Source organism: Ursus maritimus, unplaced genomic scaffold (assembly GCF_017311325.1).
Source record: "Ursus maritimus isolate PB19 unplaced genomic scaffold, ASM1731132v1 scaffold_33, whole genome shotgun sequence".
NCBI lineage: Eukaryota > Metazoa > Chordata > Mammalia > Carnivora > Ursidae > Ursus > Ursus maritimus.
In genome coordinates, this window is record NW_024425897.1 from 24,149,928 (window position 1) to 24,164,192 (window position 14,265).

The window sequence follows — 14,265 nt, forward strand, 5'->3', positions numbered from 1 at the left end:
GGCGGCGGCGGCGGCAGCGCCCGCGGAGGGGCGCGCCATGGAGCACGTGACGGAGGGCTCCTGGGAGTCGCTGCCGATGCGACTGCACCCGCGGGTGCTGGGTGCGCTGCGGGAGCTGGGCTTTCCGTACATGACGCCGGTGCAGGTACCGGGCGCTGCCGGGCGGGAAAGGGTCCTCCGTGCGCCGGATGGGGGGGGCAGGCGGGGCAGGGAGGCTCGGAGCGAGCCGGGTCCCCCTGGGAATTCTGCGGCGTCTTCAGGCTGCCCGCCCTGAGGCTGCCCGCCCTGGTTAACGACCCCGGCAGGTTGGGGGCGGCGGCGCACCTACGCCCGGGCCCTGAACAACGCGACCCCTCCGTCTATGAGTGCTGGGGCCGAGGTGCCCGCTGCATCCCGGCCCTGCCCCTGTAGACATCTCGGGCAGGTGACTTAACCTCCCTGTGCTGTTTTCTTCTTACCTATCTCGTAGGGTTGCTGTGGGACTTCCATAAGACAGTGTTGGACACATTATGGGAGCTCAGTAAATATTACCTGCCGTTGTTACTATGTGGGCTAAGTGAAGGGTTCTGGCCCAATTTATTCATTAACTCAAGAAGTATTTGTTGAGGATATACTGTGTATCAGCTCTTCTAGGCTCTGGGGATTTTGCAATGTTGGTCACCAGGCATGGGACTTATTTTCTAATGCAGGGGAGGGAGAAAGGAGTAGAGGAATGCGGTAGTTTCAGTCGGTGATAAGTGTCACTAAGGTCCAGGGCAGGAGGTTAAGGTGGTGTGTTAGGGAAGGCCGCTCTGAAGGTGTCATTGAGCTGATACCGGAATGATTGAGGCTGTGTGGTGATTGGGGCAGGATATCCCAGCAGAGAGAAATGCCAGTGCAAATGTCTTGGGGCTAGAGGTGACCTGGGAGGAACAGAAAAGAGACCTTTGGCGGGAGCATCAGGCATAGTGTAAGAGATGAACAGAGTAGGGTCCACGTTGTGCAGGGTCTTGAAGTTTGGATTCTATTTAAATGCAGTGGGAAGCCATCTTAATGGGAAGCTATGTACGAAGGGAAGGGAGGTGACTGCTGTGTGGAGAATGGACTTCAGGGGCTTCAAGAAGCAAGAGGTCAGGGGGCCAGTGTCAAGTGAGAGGTAGTGGTGACCTAGAGTAGAGAGGAAGCAGTGGATACTGGGAACAGAAGTTCGAGAGAGCGTTCAGGTTGTTGAGGGGCCAGGTGTAGGGGTTACCAAAGAGAGGAATCTAGAGGGAGTCTGAGGTTTTTGTCTTTAGCAGCTGGGTGGATGGTGGTACCATTTACTGAGATGAAGGCAGGGAGCGGTAACACGTTTCTGAGGGGAATTCAAGAGTTACTGAGTTGAGATGTCCATAAGATCCTCAGGAAAGATGAGAAAGCTGGAGATGAGAGTTGGGAGTGCTGTGAACCCTGCCTTGGGACTGTAGTGCAGGGAGACCCAGTCCCTGCCGTCAGTGTTGGTAATTGGGCTGTACTGTCCACTGTGGGAGTCAGTAGACACGTGGCTCTTGAACACTTGCAGTATGGTGAGTCCAAATCGAGATGTGCTCCAACTGTAAAAGGTACAATGGATTTTGAAGACTTAGTATGAAAAAAGGAGTGGAACATATCTCAGTAATTAATTTTTTAAAATATTCATTACATGTTGGATCTCCTGGGTTAAATAAAACACATTAGTAAAATACATTTTACATCTTTCTTTTTACTTTTAATGTGGCTACCGGTAAATTTAAAACTGTGTACGCTGGTCACATCTATTTCTTTTGGACAACAGGGCTCTAGAGCAGAGTTTCGCGGTCTCAGCACTCTTGATATTTTGGACTGGCTGATATTGTATGTGGTGGGGAACTGTCCTGGGCATTGTCGGCTGTTTAACAGCATCCCCGGCCTCGACCTACTGGGTGCCAGTAGCGTAGCTTCCCCTCTGTGGGTTTTGATAGCCAGAAACATCTCTAGGCGTTGCTGCATGTTTCTCGAGGGCATAGGAATCATCCAGGTTGAGAACCACTTGCATATGTAGAAGTCCTACATATGCTGTGATGGGTGAGCGCAGGCTCTGAGGACCAGGAGTGGGGTCCTGGAGGGGATAACATCAAAGCTGAGACCTGACTCTGCTTCAGGTTTAGCCACCAAAGGGCTGGGCTTTTCACAAGACCTGGAGGTTCCCTGTGGTGTTTCAAATGAGAGGGTTTATTTGAATCATTGGTTTTTGATATGAGAGCCGGAAGGAACTCTAAAACTCAGTGTCTTCAAACCCTTCCTGGTCCAGAGAGAGGAAAAGGAGGCGAGGCAGGGCTCGTATTCAGGACTCCCAAATCCCAGCTCAGCTCGCTGTCCCCTCCACACGTCTGTGTAGATACCGCTGCTGTGTTCCTCTGAGCCAACCCCCCTGGGGTGCCTTGTGGTGACTCTACTCAAGGTCTGCATTGTGGTGGGGTCCTTTGTGACCCAGGCCACCCACCGTGTTCCTAGGGCTTTGGGGCACCTCCTTGGAGCCTGGCATTCTCTAACTGGGGCTTTGCATCTCTTTCTCCAGTCTGCAACCATCCCTCTGTTCATGAAAAACAAAGATGTCGCTGCAGAGGCGGTGAGTACCTCATGGAAATGCAGCTTGTCCTCCTGTTTTCCCTCCAGAAGGAACTGTGAGGAAAAGCAAACCAAATTTTCTCCATCTTGGCAGGTCACAGGTAGTGGCAAAACGCTCGCTTTTGTCATCCCCATCCTGGAAATTCTTCTGAGAAGGGAAGAGAAGTTAAAAAAGAATCAGGTGAGGATAGCTAAGTGGCGTATTTTCACTTAGTCATTGTCGAGTTCACAGTTCAAAGAAGCTACTCAAAAGATTGAAAAAAAATCTATCCTCATTCCCTGAAATACTATTTTTCTTTTTTTTTTTTTTTTAAGATTTTATTTATTTATTCGACAGAGATAGAGACAGCCAGCGAGAGAGGGAACACAAGCAGGGGGAGTGGGAGAGGAAGAAGCAGGCTCATAACAGAAGAGCCTGATGTGGGGCTCGATCCCAGATCGCTGGGATCACGCCCTGAGCTGAAGGCAGACGCTTAAGCGCTGTGCCACCCAGGCGCCCCTGAAGATACTATATTTCTGAATTTGTCTGCTTAAAATGTATTTGTGGCTCCCCGGATCAACACTTACTGTGTTTTCTCCCTCATCTGGGATTTGTGCAGAGCAGCAGAAAATCAGAGTCACCTGCCCTGCACATTCCCAGCTGGGTCCCAATAGGGCAATGCTCTGCGTTCTTGTTTTCACTCTCAGACTGTAAACGGGCGTCCTTCCTACAGTCTGTTTACCGCTGTGGTGTTTGCATTTTTGCTGCTGATTTCAGTGTTTAAAATGGCCTCAAGTGTAGAGCTGAAGCACCGTCTAGTATTCCTGAGCACCAGAAGGCTGGGATGGCCCTTTCGAGAAAACAAGTGCGCGAGATACGCTTCGCTCAGGAATGAGTTACGGTGCGATCGGCAGTGAATTCAGTGTTGACAACTCAACTATGTATTATTCAGGGTGTCATTAAACAGAAGCACACATAAAATCAGCTTCTGTATTGATTGATTGACAAAACATGACCAGAGGCTCCTGACCCTGCATTTCCTACCAGGAGCAGCGGTTGAGTGTTTGCGAAGCCCGTGTTTGTCAGTAATGCGAACTGGCCGTGATCCAGAGCAGTCCTTGATAAGCACCGGGACTGGTGCTGAGGAAGCCCGGAAGTGCTGTTCCCCTGGGCACTTGGCTCTGTGAGGCGCACGGTCCTGGCGTGTGTGGAGCTCTGCGAGCCCACTCTGCTCATTGTTTCCTTTCCCTGCACGTGGGCAGGTTGGGGCGATCATCATCACACCCACACGGGAGCTGGCTGTTCAGATAGATGAAGTCCTGGCGCATTTTACGAAGCCCTTCCCGCAGTTCAGGTGAGTTGAATGTGGTGCCCCTGTTAGCCACGGGCTCTTACTTTGCCTGACCTGCTGAAGACCTGTTTCTTGTTTTAGCCAGATTCTCTGGATCGGAGGCAGGAATCCTGGCGAAGATGTTGCAAGGTTTAAGGAACAAGGGTAAGTTTGCTTGCTTCTGCTCCTTTCCTTGCCTGTTTTTGGCACTGAACCCAAGAGGAAGTGATACCTGGTCTAGGCCTAACGGGGAGCACTCTGGCGACCCCAGCTCCCCAGAAAGTTGTATTCTCCAGGCCACTCTCCCATCTTGCCTGCTGGCTCCTTCCCATAAGGCCCTGTTGAGCATTTCCCCTTCAGTGAGTCTCCCCCTGCAGAGGAGAAGGGAGTCGGGGTATGGCCCCCCTTCTTTCCCCAGGCTGACTATATGGGACTTAGGCCCCTTGCTTTTCTCACTTGGGGCTCTCTAAGTGGTCTTATCTCACTTCTGGTGGTCCCAGACCTCACCCTGAGTCCCAGACCTGCAGGTAGCTGCTTGTCTGCCTGGCATCTCCTGGGCATCTCCCGACTTTTACAGACGTGTTTGGAATGGGTGCTTTTTATCCCCAAATCTGCATGTCATCTGGAGTTTCCAAGTCATCTGTCCACCCACGTACTTCTCCTGAAGTCTGGGAGTTGGCCCTGACACCTCACTGTCCCTTCTATCCCCGTCCCCCTTAACCATCATTTACATTTTCTCTTCAGAGCACCCATCTCTAGCCCTTTGATTTTCTCCCTCAGCCCCTCTCCCACTCTGATCTAGACAGCCCCGTCTCTACTGGGCTCCTGCAGTAGCGTTCTCTCTTATGTGTTTCTACTCTTGCCTTCTTATAATCCACTCCGTACAGAGCATCCTGAAAAGTGGTCTTTTCAGAATGCCAGCCTGATCATGTCACTCATCAAAAACTCTTTACTGGCTTCTGCTGGCTCTTAGGAAGGATCCTGATGTTCGTACAGGGCTTGCCAGGCCACCATTCTCCACTGCCGCTGCCTTCTACGCCCCGGCTGCCACACGGACACAGCATTCCTTTAGAGCACGGCGTGGGCCAGGCTCCCCGTGTCCCCAGGCAGGCTCAGCGGTGCTGTCTGTCCCGCAGCATTGCATCTTCAGAGCCTCGCACGGTGCTGAGCACACGCAGGTGTTTAATAAACAGGTGGATGTTTGAATACATGGTGCCCATCAGCCCTTTGCATTTTTTTCAGTCCCACCATGAATAAGGTTTATTATGAGCAGTGGTAAGTTTTGTGCCCAATTTGTTAGGGAATCTTAATAAAGAGAACTGCTTCTATTGAGCATTTGCCGTGTTCCAGCTATCCTGTGAGATGCTTTTCAGCGGGGGTCACAAAGTCAAGTTCTGCAGGGGTCAGAGGTTAATATCGGTATGTGAAAGGGCTGGGGTGGGGATGGGTAGGAACTGCCCAATACGTGGCCGAATACTCATCTCTAGCTGATAGTTGCCTTGTAGGATTCTGGGCTCAGTATTGCCAGATATGGGATTTTTAAAAAAGAATATGGATTTTTATGTGTTAGCTCCAGACTTTTTTAACCATTGGCATGTAATTCACATAAAAAAAAAAAAAACAAAAAAAAAGAAAACTTCTTCGGATGCCTGGCTGGCTCAGTTAGTGGAGCATGCAACTCTTGATCTGAGGGTTTTGAGTTTGAATCCTACGTTGGGTGTAGAGCTCACTTAAAAATAAAATTTAAGGGGCACCTGGGTGGCTCAGTCAGTTAAATGTCTGCCTTTGGCTTCGGTCATGATCCCAGCCTGGGATCAAACCCTGCATCGGGCTCCCTGCTCAGTGGGGAGTCTGCTTCTCCTTCTACCTCTGCTGCTTTGCCTGCTTGTACACTCTCTCTCTCTCTCTCTCTCTGTCTCTTCTCTGTCAAATAAATAAATAAAATCTTAAAAAATAAAAGGTTGTCCTAAAAAAAAATTAAAAAACCCCCAAAAAACAAAAAAGCCAACTTCTTGCAGGTCAGCCAGTGTGTAGGGGCTGTATTTGGCCTTTCATCTGTGGTTGTGATTTTAACATAAAATATTCTCTAATTCTGTTAACATTCTCATTTTATAGATGAGTTACCTGGGGCCTAAAGTGGTTGAATAACTTGTTCTAGGTCAGGGGTCAACAAACCTATAAAGGAATCGATGGGAAATATTTTAGGTTCGTGGACCCCATGGTTTGTCCCAGGTATTCAGCTCCACTGTTGGGGTGTGAAAACCACCAGAGACAATACATGAACGGATGGGCATGATTGCGTGCCAGTAGGATGTCACAGAAACAGTTGCAGGTCAGATGTGGCCAGTGGGCCAGCGTGTGCTCACCCCACCCTGGCTCTTGGCCCGGAACCCATCTGCCTTCCTCATGGCCCTCACTTCTCTGCCCTGAGCCCTGTCCCATCACTCATGGCTGTATTTCCCTTTATTAGAACTTAGATGAGTTTTGGGGGGAGAGGTTTACAAAACTTGGTATTTGGAATCACAGATATTCCCAAGATCCTGAGAGTGTGATAAATGTTTTCTGTGTTTTCAAAGTGGGAACATCATTGTGGCCACTCCAGGCCGCTTGGAGGACATGTTCCGGAGGAAGGCAGAGGGCTTGGATCTGGCCAGCTGTGTGAGGTCCCTCGACGTCCTGGTGTTGGACGAAGCAGACAGACTTCTGGACATGGGGTTTGAGGCAAGGTACTGGACTGTGGGCTTTCATTGGCTTTGGGAGATACCGATGAAGGAGAGCGAAGTGGAATTCCTCTACCACTTCATGACTGCCTTTATTGGCCTCCTTTGTATTTCAAATCATGAGGTTGTTCAGTCCTTCAGATTCTTCCACACAGTTTAAGTTCCAGTTCTTCTTAAGATGCATTTTCCTTCATGATTGCTTTTAAAGTTGTGTGTGTTTTGAATAGCTTTATTGAGATATAATTCGTATATCATACAATTCACCTACTTAAAAAATATATTTCAGTGGTTTTTAGTCCCAAAAAGTTTTTTGTTTTATCTTCATTCTCTCTTAATTGTCCCACATAATAAAAGTATAATTATGTGTTTATATTGGAGAAAACTTAGAAAAATGAGAGTATAAAGAAATAAAAATTGCTCATAATCTCATCCCCTGGTTAATGTCTACTGTAAATACTGTGATGGCTTTTTTCCTAATCTTTGAAATACCTGTTTAGTATCACGAAGTGGTATTTGTTGATGACGCTGATAAACGAGGTGTTAAGTTTGAGCCCTCTTTTTTAGCATAAACACCATCCTGGAGTTTTTGCCAAAGCAGAGGAGAACAGGCCTTTTCTCTGCCACTCAGACGCAGGAAGTGGAGAGCCTGGTGCGAGCAGGGCTCCGGAACCCTGTCCGGATTTCGGTGAAGGAGAAGGGCGTAGCGGCCAGCAGCACTCAGAAAACTCCTGCCCGCCTAGAGAACTACTACATGGTGCGCACGGATATCCTTACCGATCCTGCGGTTTGTTCGTGATGCTGAGCGCGCGCTGACAGGCAGCGTGGCGCTTCCTCTAGGGCACTGCCTGGAGGGTGGTGTGGAAATCCGGCAGGCTCACCTGAGTTGGAGCCGGGGCGGGGGGGCTTCCTCATTGCTGGAGTTCCCGGGCTGGGCTGGTGAGGTCAGGAGCCCGGCCTTTCCCAGGCAGAGGGAGGGGTCCGTAGGTAGTGTCGTGCGTGGCTGAGCAGTGCCAGAGCAGGACCGCCCAGGACAAAGCCCAGGTACACATCTTGGCTTTGTCCCTTACTAATTGAACTGGATGTACTTACCTGTAGAAAGGGGGCTCCAGTACTACCCACTTCATAGGTTGTGCTGAGGATTGATTGATTCATACAGATTAGGCCAGTGCTTAGTATACAGTGAGTACTAATAAGTGTTAGCTGTGGATGCCCACTGTGGCTTCTTGTTGCTGTTTTGTATTCGTTTCAGTGATTGCATTTAGAGAGATCTGTTTGTGTGAGAAGAAATTCCAAATTGAGAACTTGGTTTTGGTAAAAATAGGGGGAGTGCATGCAGATGGGTTTAAATGTCTCCCCATTTAGGGGCCCGAATGGACCACTTGACTATATATTAAGAGAGACTGGAGTCTGTCTCCATGGAGGTCTTTCAAATTTTGTACATTCTTTTCTGGAAACCTGGGCTCCTCTTAGAGCAGTGATTTTTTTTTTTTTTTTTAAAGATTTTATTTATTTATTTGACAGAGAGAGAGACAGCCAGTGAGAGAGGGAACACAAGCAGGGGGAGTGGGAGAGGAAGAAGCAGGCTCCTAGCCGAAGAGCCTGATGTGGGGCTCGATCCCATAACGCTGGGATCACGCCCTGAGCCGAAGGGAGACGCTTAACCGCTGTGCCACCCAGGCGCCCCTAGAGCAGTGATTTTTGAACATGGAGATGTACCAGAGTCTCCTGGGGGCTCCTAAATAATATGGATTCTTGGGTCCAGTCCTAGACCTACTGAATTTGTATGCTGTGCCCAAGAATCCACATTTAAAAAAAAAAATCTACCCTGGAAGGACAGTTGGTTAGCTCAGTCCAGAGAGCGTGCGGCTCTTGATCATGGGGTCATGAGTTCAAGCCCCATGTTGGGCGTAGCACTTACTTAAAAAGAAAAACAAAACTACCTTGGATATAGCTGGTACCGTGGTCCCTGTTCATATACTGGGATTTGGGGACGATTGCATGGGATGACTGTGCATCTCTCTGTTACTTGACTCTGAGTTGTATGTGTCAGCACATGCTGATGCCCCCTTCTGAGCTATGTAGACCAATTCACATGTTGACAGAAATGCGTTCTATTAGTGGAGGAAGTCAGAGTCCTTAACATTGAAGGCTGAAACTGAAAATAGCTAGAGAGATTATTATCATCAATAAGCTTTTTTTTTTTAATTGGTTTTCCTTTTTACTTTGCAGGTATGTAAGGCAGATGAGAAATTTAACCAGCTGGTACATTTTCTCCAAAATCATAAACAGGAAAAACACCTGATCTTCTTCAGGTAATTCTTCCTGGATGCTGTGGTAGGAGAATCTGGGGTTCAGCCACATCCAGAATGTCCAGATGCGTGTAGCCCTAAGGTTTGGAATTCTCTCAGGAATGTTTTTGGCCACAAATAACTGAAAACCCCACTTTTGTGGCTTAAGCACGAGGAGTTATTTTTCTCCTGTAGAAAGAAGACCAGAGGTTAGGCAGGTCCCGACATTGGGGTATGTCTCCCCGGTGTCCAGGTCAGTATTTCCATGACTGTGTCGGCCTTTTGTTCATGTCTGTCCCTTCACGGTTTGAAGATGGCCACTGTCATGCCCGCTGCCCCGTCTGCACTGAAAACAGAGAAAGGAGGAAAGGCTGAGGGAGGGGGAAGGGCATTCTTCACATCAGAAGAGCAGAAAGCTTTCTCAGATGCTCAGGCTTTCATTTCAGGGGCCAAAGGTGAGTCACTCAGCAGCTGCTCACCTCCAGGGAGGCAGAGAATATGAGTGTGCAGTTGTCCCAGCCTCTGTCGTAAAGGGAGATGAGGGAGGAAGTGGCTGGGAGTGGCCTTGAAGCTGCCAGCCTGGTGGCTACCACGGTCAGATTTTGTCCTGGTGTCAGAACTGCAGGGTTTCAGATTTAGAGCTCAGGGTGATGATGTTGGTAGCCGTTCTCCCAGAGAGGATGGGGTCCCTCTGCTGCATCTGGTGCTCGCCGCCTCCCTCCCCCAGCAACTCTGAGCCCACTGTCCCCTCTCAGCACCTGCGCCTGTGTGGAATACTATGGAAAGGCTCTGGAGGCCCTGGTGAAGGGTGTGGAGGTCATGTGCATTCACGGGAAGATGAAATACAAGCGCGGGAAGATCTTCATGGAGTTCCGCAGATCGCAGAGGTGGGTTCGCTGCCTCGAGCTCACTGCCTGCTTCGGCAGGTCCCGCTGCGTCTCAAGCCTCATGTGGGCTGTGTTCCTTGCCTGGAATCCTCTTTCTCCTCTGCCCGGTTATCACACTTGCTCTGTGTGGCCCCGGTGGGCCCTGCCCACGGCCTGACCCCATCGTGCTGTGCTGCACTGACTTCCTTAGTCATCGCCAGCTGCCCCGCAAGATCGTAAGCTCTGTAAGAGCAGGGACCGTGTGTTGTGTTCACTCCCGGGATCCTCAGTATTTGGCCCAGCACCTGGCCCAGGGGGTTTTGATACCTATTTGTTGAATGGGTGGAGGGCGCAGATAGGAGCAATTCATTGAAGTCTCATAGGTTGTCATTGGTCACTGCAGTTAGGACCTCGCATCTCTCGGTGACCATAATTAATTCGCTTGTAGAGGTAACATTTTTCTGCTTTTCTAAGGGCTTCCTGGCTGTGTTGTTAACAGCACTCTTCTAGCCAGAGTGATAGAACGGACCGTTACATCTCAGGATTAGACTCACTACGGTTTTTGGTTTCTTTCAAAGAAAAGTATGCTAATTAAAAAAATCCTTTCCCAGTCTCCTCCCTGCCTCCGGTTTTCGTTGGGAATTTGTGAAGTCCTAGATATACTTAGGAGGAAAAAAAAGTCAAAATGTGATTCCTAACGGGTGCTTCTGTGAGAGGCATTACGTCGTCATCCTGTCGAGGCTGGGAAAGACTGATGGTGATGACGGTGGTGGCCCCCTTGCTCAGAAAGGTGTTTTCTCATTTTCTAGTGGGATTTTAGTGTGCACGGATGTCATGGCCCGAGGAATAGACATTCCTGAAGTAAACTGGGTTTTGCAGTACGACCCTCCCAGCAGCGCGAGGTATGGCGTGATGGAGTGTGACCCTCTCTGTCAGGAATCTGGCCCCATGAATCCTGAGGAAGATACACATGATGATGTTCATCAAAACATTGCTCTAAATAACAAAAATGGGTGAACAGGTGAACTGTCATTGGTGTGTGAAAATAGTGATGCCGTAGTATGCAGTAATTTGTTGGGACGCCTGGGGGGCTCAGCCGTTAGGCGTCTGCCTTCGGCTCAGGTCATGATCCCAGGGTCCTGGGATCGAGCCCCACATCAGCCTCCCTGCCCATCCGGGAAGCCTGCTTCTCCCTCTCCCACTCCCCCTGCTTGTGTTCCCTCTCTCGCTGTCTCTCTCTGTCAAATAAATAAAATCTTTAAAATAAATAAATAAATAAAATAAATAACAAAAATGGAGGAACAGGTGAACTGTCATTGGTGTGTGAAAATCGTGATGCCATAGTATGCAATAGTTATTTTCATGTGCTTTTTTTTTTAATGACTTAAGTTTTTAAAGATTTTATTTATTTATTTGACAGAGAGAGAGAGGGAGACAGAGACAGTGAGAGAGCACAAGCAGGGGGAGAGGCAGGCAAAGGGAGAGGGAGAAGCAGGCTCCCCGCCGAACAAGGAGCCCTGTGCAGCACTCGATCCCAGAACCCTGGGATCATGACCTAAGCCAAAGGCAGACGTTTAACCACCTGAGCCGCCCAGGTGCCCCTGCACATGCTTTTTAAAGTTCTTGCATAGTGAATTGATAGATGCTTAAAGGAAAGTCTTTGACACCCTATATGAAAGTCTTACTCTCCCAAAGCAAACATACATTCCTCATAAATGCTTCCAAACATAGGAGAATGTGGGGGCCTAGACCTCCTGGGCAGTAATGATTGTTACTTCTTGGTGGAAGGCTTACAGGCCACTTTTCTATACTCTTGTCTCCCAGTTTTCTACTAGGACCATGTTTTTCTACTAGGACCATGTTTTACCTGTATCGTCAGATAGGCATACATGTAAGAGTTTTCTAGTTCACATTAAATGTTTTGCAGAATCCTGTCTGGTTTGCAATCTATATTTAATTGCCAGCATTTGTATTTGTGAGCCTAGTGAGGGGCAGGGTTGGGCTGAGCCGCAGGGTGTAGCAGCCCTGGGCTCATGCTCTGCCCACTCTCACATAGTGATCATGGTCCCGTCTTCCATTCACAGCGCCTTTGTGCATCGCTGTGGCCGTACAGCCCGCATCGGCCATGGTGGCAGCGCGCTCGTGTTCCTCCTTCCCATGGAAGAGTCCTACATCAGTTTCCTTGAAATTAACCAAAAAGTAAGCGGTCTCCTTTTTTCATGTAGAATGCCCAGTGACACGAAACTTGGTCGAGTTCTTTTCCAGCAAGTGGTCCAGAACGTAGAGGACGAATTGCAAACTCTCAGGGGCCAGGTGGTGATGTAAGGGCAGGAGCCGGCTGGCCTGAGGGCTGTGGGGAGGCACCTGTCCCATTCAGGGTGGCAGGCACTGCTCAGCTCCAGCCGGGCATCAGTACTTGGGAACACAGACCTCGTGTTGGTTACTTTCCAACCAGGAATCAGGATCGTTACGGAAAATTGATTTGAGAATTTTCTAATCAAGTAAAATACTTGGGAATTTGGGCTTCAGTGTCTCTGATTAAAGATTGCAATGAATTGTTTTGCCTTTGGTTTTGCACTGGCTCTGATGGGGTTTTGGAGGTGAGGGGATCCCAGCCAGAGGAGGTGAGCATGTGGTCTGTGTGCAGTGCCCCCTGCAGGAGATGAAACTCCAGAAAAACATAGGAGACTTCCTTCCAAAGCTCAAGTCCATGGCCCTGGCCGACAGAGCTGTGTTTGAAAAGGGCATGAAAGCCTTTGTGTCACACATCCAGGCTTATGCGAAGCATGAATGCAACCTCATCTTCAGATTAAAGGGTAAGGTGGACTCACAGAATTGTCTCCTTAAACACAACATGGCCTTTCAGGTAGTGCAGGTGTGAAACGGCTTTGTTTTATAAAAACGTTCCGCGTATGTCAGGGTTAGTATTTTCTAAATACCTAAGAGAAGTCTTCCTAGGGTTTGCGTAGACAGAAGAAACTTGCTGCCGAGTATTCCTTTTTGGTAAAAATATAATTATTTTAATTCTAATTAAAATGAACCCATTAGATCATTTGGTTAGAAAACAGCTATCTTCCTTGGGTTGGTGCTTATGATTCTGTTTTGGGTGTGCTAACTCTTGATGTTTTGGTTTAATTAGATCTTGATTTTGCTAGCCTTGCTCGAGGGTTTGCCCTGCTGAGGATGCCCAAGATGCCGGAGCTGAGAGGAAGGCAGTTTCCAGATTTTGTGCCTACGGATATTAACACAGACACCATTCCCTTTAAAGATAAAGTTAGAGAGAAGCAGAGGCAGAAACTACTGGAGCAACAAAGAAAAGAGAAAAGAGAAAATGAAGGGAGAAAAAAATTCATAAAAAATAAAGCTTGGTCAAAGCAGAAGGCCAAAAAGGAGAAGAAGAAAAAAATGAATGAAAAAAGGAGGAGGGAAGAGGTACAGTTTTTCCTTTATTACTTGAACACTCAGCTGAGAATTTTGAATGAATTTTATCAAAATAGTGTCTTGTAGCAGGGATTGTGTGGGGCTCTCGTATTTCTGTATTCTGTTGGGACTTGGGTGGGAGCGTGACGTGTTTGTGGAAGCTGATCTGAGTGTGTTGTTGCTCTGAGAACACGTCCCTGAGAAATTTGGTGGTTTGTCGCTCTCTGTACTTAGGGTTCTGAAATTGAAGATGAGGACATGGAGGAACTCCTCAACGACACGAGGCTCTTGAAAAAGTTTAAGAAAGGCAAAATTACTGAAGAAGAATTTGAGAAGGGGCTGTTTTCAAGTGGCAAGAGAGCAGTCCCAACAGCAGATCTGGGGATCCCTGATTTGGAAGAGGATTGCTGACGCCGGCCCCGGAGCACACGCAAGCCCAGGGGGTACGGTGAGCGGGCCCTGTGCCCCGCACAGTGCCCACGTGCTTTCACTGTGTGCCAGACCCACAGCCAGCGTCCGAGAAAGCCATGTTCACACTGGGGACGGAGGGCATGCTTCACACTCATGACTGTTTTATGAAAACCTGACCAGCGTTTAAGGCCAACAGAAGAGTGTGAGACTGAGTGTAAATAATAGAAGTCAATATTTATTTTGATGGGTCACCTCTAAATTAAAGCTGATTTTTCTGTGGCTATATTATACTTACTTTCTAACATAAAGATACTGAGGTATACTTGATTTTTGGCTTTCAAGTTTCCTTACTGTTTTCAGGCACCTGACCTTCGTGGGTGTCCTTACCCCTGGACTTGAGTTCTCTCTCTGAGGAACTGCACAGAGCACCTGTATGGGGCAGGTGCTGTTCCTGGGGTTTTCTTCTTCTTTTTTTTTTTTAAAGATTTTATTTATTTATTTGACAGAGATAGAGACAGCCAGCGAGAGAGGGAACCAAGCAGGGGGAGTGGGAGAGGAAGAAGCAGGCTCCCAGCGGAGGAGTCTGATGTGGGGCTCGATCCCATAACGCCGGGATCACGCCCTGAGCCGAAGGCAGACGCTTAAC

General features: G+C 48.6%; 1 protein-coding gene across 1 annotated transcript; it reads left to right on the plus strand.

The window, feature by feature from the left end:
- Positions 1-6: 6 nt before the first annotated feature.
- Positions 7-13,946, plus strand: DDX55 (DEAD-box helicase 55). The gene is made up of 14 exons (XM_040620015.1): positions 7-145; positions 2,555-2,605; positions 2,699-2,785; positions 3,847-3,938; positions 4,017-4,079; positions 6,491-6,640; positions 7,199-7,388; positions 8,864-8,946; positions 9,678-9,809; positions 10,598-10,690; positions 11,873-11,987; positions 12,436-12,604; positions 12,928-13,220; positions 13,443-13,946. The coding sequence occupies exons 1-14, from the start codon at positions 38-40 to the stop codon at positions 13,617-13,619; spliced, it is 1,803 nt and encodes a 600-aa protein (XP_040475949.1). The 5' UTR covers positions 7-37; the 3' UTR covers positions 13,620-13,946.
- Positions 13,947-14,265: the final 319 nt, after the last annotated feature.

Bases quoted from the DNA above. Each gene is read 5' to 3' on its own strand.
- DDX55 (XM_040620015.1), top strand. From the start codon at position 38: ATGGAGCACGTGACGGAGGGCTCCTGGGAGTCGCTGCCGATGCGACTG. The intron at 6,641-7,198 runs GTACTGGACTGT...CCTCTTTTTTAG, and splicing joins GACATGGGGTTTGAGGCAAG to CATAAACACCATCCTGGAGT. The intron at 8,947-9,677 runs GTAATTCTTCCT...GTCCCCTCTCAG, and splicing joins AAACACCTGATCTTCTTCAG to CACCTGCGCCTGTGTGGAAT.